A 10,000-nucleotide genomic window follows, 5' to 3' on the forward strand; every position below is an offset into this window, starting at 1 on the left:
TGGAGGTTAATTGGCTTTTGCCCGAGCACAAAGCATGGAGACAGTGGTTCTCGCTCGACAATGTGCCACTGTTGGGTCAGGCGGGAGATTCTCAGACTTCCACCAGAGGTCACAGCAGATTTCAAGTGGTTTGAGAGAGGACACAGCCAATAAGTCAAGAAGAAAGTCTATTATATCTTTAATACATTTATAATATCTTTTTATCCAGTGTTTTGTGTATGATGTATGTTACTTTTTGGTTTATTTTTGATGTCCACACCCTAAGAATATTTTCTTTGATTATATGTGTAATAAAATACATAAATTGGTAAGATTTCCTAAATATAGTCAGGAAAACCAGAAATAGATTTTATTAGGATATATTGATAAGTAGTATTAACTCAATCATTTAGAAGTTAGTAGTCAGCAGCTACAGTTGGATACCTGTGAGATTTCATGGTCCACTTTTGAAATGAGATTGATGCAGAAAGTCGGTTCAGGATTTTTAAGGAAACTTTGGGAGCATTTTTTGTTCTTTTTTTCCCATTTTCGAATACTCCCTAATTTTTAGAAGTGAATTTCATAGTTCATACTTCTAAAGTATTAAAAGCCTTTATATTTTAGTTTTCAACCAGGGAATAAGTTGTATGATCATATTGATTGCCTCTGGCATTCCAGTAAAGATTACCAAACCTTCACTACATGTATTATGGCAAAAATGAGCTTGGATAGTATGTTCTGTGTGCCACAGAAATTACTTGTGTCATTGCTAGTTTAGAAGAGCTTTTATTGTCTAATTTGATTGTTATTCTCTTGTTCTGTAGATTATCTTATATAGCTATAATTATCATTGCAGTTTCTTTATTGGAGTTATTATTGACATCATGTACAAACATTAATTGTGAGCAAAATACTGATTAGTACCTATACCATAGTTACAATCCATCAGCACTTTTGTTTCAGACTTTTACAGCTCCTTTAATTATACAAAAACAAAATTAATTAAAAACAGGATCTACCTTTCATCACCATAATCACAACCACCTTACATATTGTGTGTAGATCTCCCTGCTGGTTTGTTGGCCATTGCCAAGTCACCAAAGTGACACTAAGCACAGCTATCACATTTTAAGATCGTTGTATTTTTATTTTCCACCTACTAAGTCATAGATAAAAAGATATATTTACAGATTTCCAAAAATGTTGAAGTAGATTTTATGAGTAGAATAATACCTCAATCTTAGGGAAATCAGAGCAACCATTTTATCCGCAGACTGGACAAAGGAGTATTTATCATGGGTGAGGAGAGTGAAGACGACTATGGGGAAGCAGCATCTTTGCCCCCAGTGAAGAGGATTCGAGTGACACAGATGGATCTCCTGAACCATTTGCTGAATGAGGTATGTGTGTGTTTTATATTACTATCCATCAGTGACAGTTTTGTTCCTGATTAAGTATAAATGAGGGTTCTTTTTTTCCTATAGCTTTATGGTGTCAAAAATGCACTGCTATAGTTGTTAAGATTGTCATTGATATATATTCTGCCACTTTTTTTTTTGCAAAGATTGAAATCATCATTAATGTCAGGAAGGCTTCCATTAAATGGTAATTTGTTTCCAGGTAATGGAAATCAGAACATGTATGAACACACGTCTTACATCACTGGAGACCAAAGTTTCAGTCTTGGTTCAGACTTGCAACAGAATTGCAACCAAGTTAGAAGCAGTGGAACGGAACATTGGAAAGCAGCCAGAACAGTCCATGTGTGTTTAGAGTGATATTGGAAATTGTTTCTCACAGATTGACATCAAATGAATAAAATATAATAATATACATGATAATGTCAAAATATAGATAGCTTAATGGGATATAAACTTCAATTTTCAGACCAGTAGAAATCCCTGCCGAGATGTCCAATGCACCAATTTTAGTACAGGATGCTGACACAAGTAACCATATGAATGTGATCTCCCTCAACTCTGAAGAGGACTTTCCACATGGGTCATGGCTGGGCGACCCTACTCATCCCACGTTACGCGTGCGGTGTCCCATTACACCACAGTAAGTAGCTTTTATTGGTCTATGGAAATAATGCATGACATGCACAAGACATTTGTAATAGTTTTTATCTTCTTATTTCATTATAACTGAGATTATGAGAAAAATATTGAATATATGACAAGTTACTGTTAACCGAGGTCATTGATGTATTTTGTAACAAAGCATTTTCCAAAAGAAATCTATTGCACATCAACTCCACCTGCATCACAGCTGAGAAAATGGCTCTGACACTATTGGACTATCTATTCACAAAGGAAGAATTGGCCTCTTCAAATTTATCTGGAAGAAGTGAGTGTGCCTGTATATCTTATCTTAATCGGTTGTCATTCCTAAAAAACATTCTTGATATGAATGATATACCTCTGATTTAATATCTGACTAAGAATCAGGGAATCAGGTTTCTACTTGCAGCCAATACCTTCTGCTACAGGTCTTCCTCCCCACCCTCCCCATAGATTTTTCTTCTTTTCTTTTCTTTTTTTCTCTCTTCTTCATCTCCTCCTCTTGCTCCTCTTCTCCCTCTTACTCTTCCTCCCCCTCCCCCAATTTTTAGTGGAGTTTTAGTGGTTGAGTGGGTGCATGCATATTCATGGGAGTCAGGTAGTGAGAGTGATTATTACACTGATTATAAATCTGTTCACCTACTCAACATAATGGTCACTAATTCTGCTAAATATAAATTCTTCATACTGATTTTATGTGAGTCTAAATATTTCCTTTTGTTACAATATGCAGGTAGGTGGAACAAAAGACAGTTAGATCCCCTCATGATCTTTGGCATACGCTGTCACCTTCAGTACAAATTCAATATCTCCAACAAGTTATGGCACAAGATCTGTCAGAACATGGACTCCAAATGCCGCTCTGCCTGGAAGCGGCGAATGAGAGGCATGGTGACACAGCCAAGAAATAATAGAGTAAGAACTATGAGTTCTTGCGTCTTTCTCTCTCTTTCTTTCTTTCTTTTTTTGTGAATCATTTTGTTTTTTGTTTGTGGTGGTGTGGCAGCACATATGAATAGTATTCATGGATGTAACAAAGATTTTACTAATAGACATCCTCCCTACAGATTGGCCACACATCATCAGCGAGGAAGGATCCAGGGGTGACAGAAGACATTTCCTTTGACTTTGACTCCCTCCAGAACTCAAACCTTGATCTTAGTGATGTCAAGGTATGCTGTTGTTGATGATAATTTAGGATTCTTCAGTGGTGTGTTTTATGGTTTGTGTGTTATTTATACTCAAAATTCTGTCAGTTGTGTAGATTTCATAACAAGAAATTATTAATTTAATTTCATTGTTGGTTGTTATTTGTATTTGTTTATATTGGTAATGTAACATTCAGCTTACTAAAATCCAATTTTTATCAAGAAAAAAGGAAACCATGTTTTGTGCATGTTCATTGAGTTATATGAATGTATCAACTATGACTATTTACCGTCACTCATTCCACTATTGGTTTGTTTTGCATTTAAGTCTAATGTAAAAATATGTAGCTTTATGTAGCAAGTTAAAATATCAGTTTAGTAGATTACAGGTTGAGAGTTATGATATTTCACTTTGTATATCATTTCAAGTTTTGTCTTTTATTTATATTTTTATTTATGTCATGCAGTTCATAGGGTATGATTTTGTATAGTAATATGTGAAAACAAGAAAGATGGTCTCAATTTTATAAGAAAAGGTATTTCTGTCAGCAGGCTAGTTCTTTTTTTCTAATAAGAAAATAATTACGTCATTTTCTAATAATAAAAGAATATGAAATGAATGGGAATACTTTTATGAAAATGTAATATCATTATTACAGGTAATTGCACAGTCCCCAACATGTGAATTGCAAATACTGAATGCCACTCCAGAACAGATAGCACAACTTCAGGACACACAGGAAATAATACTTTCTGAAGAACAAATTCTTGCCCAGTCAGAGGTAAGTTTCTCAATGTTATTTTGGCCTGTAGTGTTGGTGTCAGTAACAGTATTTCATGTTTCTTATGGTTTTACTTTTGAATTATGTTGATCATGCTTAACCTGCTGCCACTGGGGATGGGATGTATGGATGTGTAAAGCCCACAGTGTTTTTAGTTTTTTATTGTATGTACATGTAGATGGCTCCACAAGTGTTTAGTCATCAATGAGTCCATGACTAGTCCGACTTATATCATCTTTTTGCCCTTTTCCTTGATTTTAAGAAAATATTTTATTTTATTTTATTCTATTTTGTTATTAGTATGTATGATACTGTAATAATTATAAATTCAGTGGTAATAATAATAATATCAATATTAATAGCATTAGAAAAAAAAAATCCTGAAAAATTAAGGAAGAGGAAAATTAACCCATTATGTTCTGTCCCCTGTAGTTTTTGGTGAATTTTGTTACATACAGATGGCTCCACATGTGCTCAGCCAGCAAGAAGTCTGTCAGTAGGCCCTAGTTACCAATCCTGATTTTCCTATTCCTTGAATTGGCGGGAAAATGTGTTTTTCTTATTAATACCATTGCTGTCGATACTGTAATTATTGTTATTGATGTTATGATTATTAGATTGTCATTAAAATATTTTAGACAGTGAAATGATACAAAAGACTCTTTTCTGAAGGAAAAGGGTAAACAGGTGAGATAAGTAATTCTGATAACTGGCTATTTGGTGATTAAGAACTTGTAGAGCCATCTATGTGTAAATACAATAAATAAACGTGTAATACAGTGGGCATGGCATGTATTCTTGCCACATGAGGCGAATGGGTTAATTGAGGCTGTATAGACTGTTAATTGACTCCTTTGTGGCTAGGCACTTGTGAAGCCATCTGTGTAGAATTTAACTGTGTTAATATTTCTTTTCCAGAATGTAATTAATATATAGAGAAAGCAAGAAACAGAGAGAGAATTTTGAAGTGAGGCATGTGTGTTTGAAAAAGTGGGAGCAAGTATGTTTGTATATTTTTATTTATTTAGAAAGAGAAAAGAAAAAGAATGAAAAATACATATATATATATATATATATATATATATATATATATATATATATATATATATATATATATATATATATATATATATATATACATACAATTGTGTGTGTGTGTGTGTGTTTAAATTTATTTTATATTATATTCATATGTATTTAGCTTGTACTTTTTTATGTAATTATATGATATAATTTAATATATATACATATATATATATATATATATATATATATATATATGTATATATATATATAATATGTCTGTGTATGTTTTCTTTTTCTTTTCTTTACAAATAATAAATTTATTTTTGTTTTTACGTTATGTAGGTTTTAAAAAATTAACACATCTATCACTGTAAGTGATACACTTCCCCAGCACTGATCCATGCTTGGTCATTATCCTCTACAGGGTGAAAAAGGTGTTCTTATCAGCAACTCTTCATCAGTGTCCATGAGTACCGAAGTCATGAGCGCTGAGGAACTTGACCCACTGTCAAATCAGGCCTCATCTTTAGCTGTAATGGATGACACACATCACCGCATCACCCTCAAAACAGAGCCAGAGCTAGCCATTTTGGATCAGCATGGTATACTGGCAAGAGACTCGGAGACTGATGACTGAAATCAAGTTGAAACAGTGTTGGAGGAACTTTCCTTTTTTCTATTACTTTTGGTTATTTATTGCATTCCTCCCTTTTCTCCTGCCTAGAGTTTCTGCTATCTTTCATTGCATGAACCATAAAGATTAATTCTTTCTCTGAAACTTATGGAATAGATAGCAATGTCTTTCATTGCATGATGCATTGCAAATAGGATTTGAAAAATGGCAAGATACAAAAGTAGTGTAATAAGCCAAGTCCTCTGATACAGAACCATACTAAAATTCAGACACTTGCTCTTGTGTTGTGCCTAATATGAGGAGGTTGTTTGGATGAGGTGTTTGGTCTGTTTTGAGTGCCAAAGAAATGCAGGTAATTCTAGAGCTAGCAAAAGAATAAAAAACATTAAATCAGTATGAGTTCACTTGATTGTCAACAGGAGCACAATTGTAACACAAATAAATCACTATTAATCAGTGTCCAAAATACCAATATTATAATTTTGTTTAGGAAGTACTTTACTGTTTCCATTTTCATTTAGCTTAGTAATTAGGAAACATCCAGAAACCTAGTTCCTATTATGAGACCTGCTTCAGTACATTCAGTATTCATTAAGCAGCATATCAGTGATTGTTATTTAACAGTTAGCTTTAAGCTCAATAAGTGATAGTGTTTACTGAATTAAGGGGGAAATATTGCTTGTAAGAATTTTGGGAACTTGACATTTGAAGGTTGAATGTGATGATTGGAAATGCTCAGGGTTTGAATGTTCTTCCTCACATTTTAAGTTTCAGATTGGTTTGTTGATCTTTGGCTGTTTACCTACTAAGTGTAAACTTATAATCAATATATTTTGGGTAATTATACACAGTGGGTCCATCCAGAAATAGTAATTAGTGAAGTAGTTCATTGTGTACCACCAGTTAGTTAAAATTGTATTGAATAAAGTCTATTTATGTCAGTAACCATAGTCAAACACAAATAATGTTTTCATTCATTAGCATATAGCATATAAGAACAGTAATTCATGTTCTGAACACGGCAGGTATGCTCAGTCAGCGTCTAGTTGTAAATTTGTATCCTTTTCCAATTCTTTTCAGCTGAGCATTTTGGTTGATGATCTGTCTTAAAATGTATATGATTGTTACAGTGATAATAGCTGGTATAATAAAGACTTGCACAAATAATTGGTGCAGGTTGAAAATGCTTTTATTTTTCCCAAAAATAACAATACAGTCTCTTATACTTTCATTGTATATACTCAATATGCTGAAACAAGACTAAAACATAAAACCATACTTTCAACATCAAGGATATTTAACACTTGACATGAAACTATGATTGCTTTAGAGGCCTAACTTTTACACTATGTTGTCATTTGTATAAGAAGTAAAAATTATATCTCAACATTTCGCAGGGCATAAACAATGTAATTCAAGCCCACATATGCAGTTCTGTATAGTTCATTATTTACCATTCCTTCTCTTCCACAGGATATACAATTTTGCCATGACTGGAAATTCTAATTTATTTTCCTCCTGTAATATGAAACTTGTACCTGCATTCTTGTGTATTTCCTCCCACTTTAAAGTTCTTGTTCAACATTTTATCCTTTCACACTTTGTAACAAGACCAAATATTTTCATTTAAATATTTTTCTACTGAGAAAACTTTACTCATTTCACCTCACTTTCTGAAAATACTTCTTCTCACACAAACTTATTTATATACTAAAAGTCTGTCAGTTATTTTTTTTTAACAAAACACAGAAAAAAAAAAAGTGCCTTAAGAAGAAAATGACAGTGCCTATAAGAAACAGAACATCACAAAGTTATACACACATATATATTTATATATATATGGTCCAGGAGGAAATCTGAATACATGCCTCAAATTTTATATATACAAATGAGCTAAGCAAAATATCAGAAAAGAAATGTACTGTACTTATTTCTTAAAATAAAAAAATAAATAAATAAGTGGGGTTACCTTAACACGTACTGTACCGCAAATCTAAGAGGGGGAAAATGTATAAAGAAAATCATTTGTCTTCATCGTCTGCAAAATCTTCACATACCTGATCTGTTGCAGCACCAGGCGTGATATTAAAGATTTTCCTTGCCTTTAATATACTGACCAAGCATTTAGTTCCACAAAATAAAATCTAAGAATTTCTTTAAAGTTGCAGTGTAATGAACTTTGCATACTCATGAGAAAAGAAAAGTATATCTGAATTTATATCTGAAAGGACAAAAGTGATGACAGTAGGATTTTTTTCACATCACATTTTTTATCTATATTCTAAAAGGACATTTGTAGAGTAAAGTTGAAGACTGAAAGGGCCAAAACTGAATTCAAGATATAAGTGAAGTGAAAATTAAACATAAGGATTCTTGAGCAAACTATGTGCAGTAAGATTTATCTACCAAATCAATACTTGTTTGTTAATAACCATATCTAGTTCCTTACAATTCTTGTTAACTATAATTTAAGTGTAAGAAATTAACATGTCTGCTCTTTAAAAGACATTTGGATACAAAGTGCTACATACTTTATCCCCCAAAAAATCTAAAACCTGAGTTACAATCATGTTCTTTCCATAACATAAATAAATGATTGTTTAATGTTTTACAATTTTACACAAAAAAATAATATCTTGGCAATAATACTATATTATCATTTTTCTTCTTTACTCCACTATAAATAGGCTGAATCCTCTTTAATGCCAGTTCACTCAATCATAGTTCCATGATCTAAATAAAGAAACAGTATTTGGTATAAGGCTTACACCTGTTTCCAACCATGTGACCAACACTCCCCTGTCATCTCACAAGCAAGATAAGTGAATTCTTATTTTAGTCTCATATATTATTCTCCAATATATTTTTCCAACTTCCATCTTCTTATGCTAACAACCCTTCAGCAGACAAAGAATTCACACACAATGTATGAATGTTTAAAGAAATGAGCCAAAAAAGGATAAAAAAAAATATATATCTCAAACTTGCTACTTTCATCTATGCATTGTGGCAGTTACATAATAAGACCATAAAAGATATTCTGAAAAAAAATATCCTTCCACTGTATAATTCTAAATGTAATCACAATTCACAATAATGCTTCAATTATTTCTTTGATGTCTAGCACATTTATTTTGCTTTTTAACCAGTAAACATTCAATTATATCTCTTACCCTGCTTGAACAATCATCATAGTGTAAGCCACCACAGATTGGTTTACTCTTTTAAAGCTAAGCATTATCTTTAAAAACATTCCTCCTAAATATACAAAATTTGCACTTTATTAATATTATCTGAAAACAAAGCTTTTACTGCATTTGACTTACATATACTATCAATGGCCCTAATACACTTAGGAAGAGGCAAGTTTGGTACATGGTTCTACACGACTGCACAAACATTCACACAATAACACTTGGAGAAAATGAAATCACTTCAAATGACACAAATGAATACAACTGATTACAATAATGAAAAAATATTCATGGTCTTTTCTCCTTTTTCCAGAAAATAAACCAGCACTACATACATTGTGATTCAGAGATACACTAGAACTTCTCAGTAACATATATCATACTGTTACAAAAACGGCTTTTTAATATGATACACTGATCACACTGTGTTCATTGATATGAAATCAGCACTCCCTTCACAAAAAAATGAACTATAAAAAATGTTCCTAATTAAAATTCTGTGAAGTTACTTGCTGCGAATCTTTCAATGTCGTCGAAGTTCATACTGTCCACCATTAATTGGCAATTCTGAAATAAAAACAACCAATGAATCACAACAGACATATCCACAAGATGATACACAAATAGCAGCCAATAGATAGACATTATAGAATTGATATTTTCATAAAATAGCTAAATTTCATCAGCACAGATCTGGACAGAGGACATAAGCTTCAGAAATGCCAAACACCAAAACCCCTTACCTTTCTGAACTCATTGACAACCTGCGTGGTCTGTTCTTGAGTTAAATGTTTCCGAAGGAAGGTGTCTAACTGTGCGAAGAAATCAACGGTGGGAGTGGATGATACACTATTCGAAGAGCTCGCACCGAGGGACGGGGATGACAGCTCTCCCTTTTTGACCATGAGGTGAATCTTCGCTCCATCAGTTATGCCGGCTTCTTCTAGGGAGGTCTCGTCTGTGCACGGAAAATTTTGGAAGGTATCATTAAAGGTGATTTCTAAAGGACAAAAGTAACCATATTAATGATATCAAAAAAAACAAAAATACTCATAATAGTACTGGGGGTGTTGATGGGGTTGGGGTTGGGGTTGGGGTTGGGGTTGGGGTTGGGGTTGGGGTTGGGGTTGGGGTTGGGGTTGGGGTTGGGGTTGGGGTTGGGGTTGGGGTTGGG

The 10,000-nt window shown here is 33.2% G+C and overlaps 2 protein-coding genes across 4 annotated transcripts in view; one reads left to right on the plus strand and one right to left on the minus strand.

Annotated features, from left to right (window-relative positions):
* The window catches only part of LOC125032145 (protein BANP-like), a 7,847-nt gene extending 1,031 nt beyond the window's left edge, over window positions 1-6,816 (plus strand). For all 3 annotated transcript variants that reach the window (XM_047623186.1, XM_047623185.1, XM_047623187.1), the window contains exons 2-9: window positions 1,253-1,379; window positions 1,600-1,742; window positions 1,867-2,040; window positions 2,216-2,328; window positions 2,776-2,957; window positions 3,110-3,214; window positions 3,850-3,972; window positions 5,423-6,816. In XM_047623186.1, the coding sequence (XP_047479142.1) occupies window positions 1,275-1,379; window positions 1,600-1,742; window positions 1,867-2,040; window positions 2,216-2,328; window positions 2,776-2,957; window positions 3,110-3,214; window positions 3,850-3,972; window positions 5,423-5,635 (1,158 nt within the window). In that variant the 5' untranslated portion in view covers window positions 1,253-1,274 and the 3' untranslated portion in view covers window positions 5,636-6,816. The remainder of the gene's footprint in view (window positions 1-1,252; window positions 1,380-1,599; window positions 1,743-1,866; window positions 2,041-2,215; window positions 2,329-2,775; window positions 2,958-3,109; window positions 3,215-3,849; window positions 3,973-5,422) is intronic.
* Window positions 6,795-10,000, minus strand: part of LOC125032146 (ubiquitin-like protein 4A) — an 11,405-nt gene continuing 8,199 nt past the window's right edge. Inside the window, exons 3-4 of the mRNA XM_047623189.1 lie at window positions 9,570-9,784; window positions 6,795-9,393 (exon numbers count right to left, since the gene is read on the minus strand). Coding sequence (XP_047479145.1) covers window positions 9,316-9,393; window positions 9,570-9,784 — 293 coding nt within the window. The 3' untranslated portion in view covers window positions 6,795-9,315. The remainder of the gene's footprint in view (window positions 9,394-9,569; window positions 9,785-10,000) is intronic.

Source organism: Penaeus chinensis, chromosome 14 (assembly GCF_019202785.1).
Source record: "Penaeus chinensis breed Huanghai No. 1 chromosome 14, ASM1920278v2, whole genome shotgun sequence".
Classification (NCBI taxonomy): Eukaryota; Metazoa; Arthropoda; class Malacostraca; order Decapoda; family Penaeidae; genus Penaeus; species Penaeus chinensis.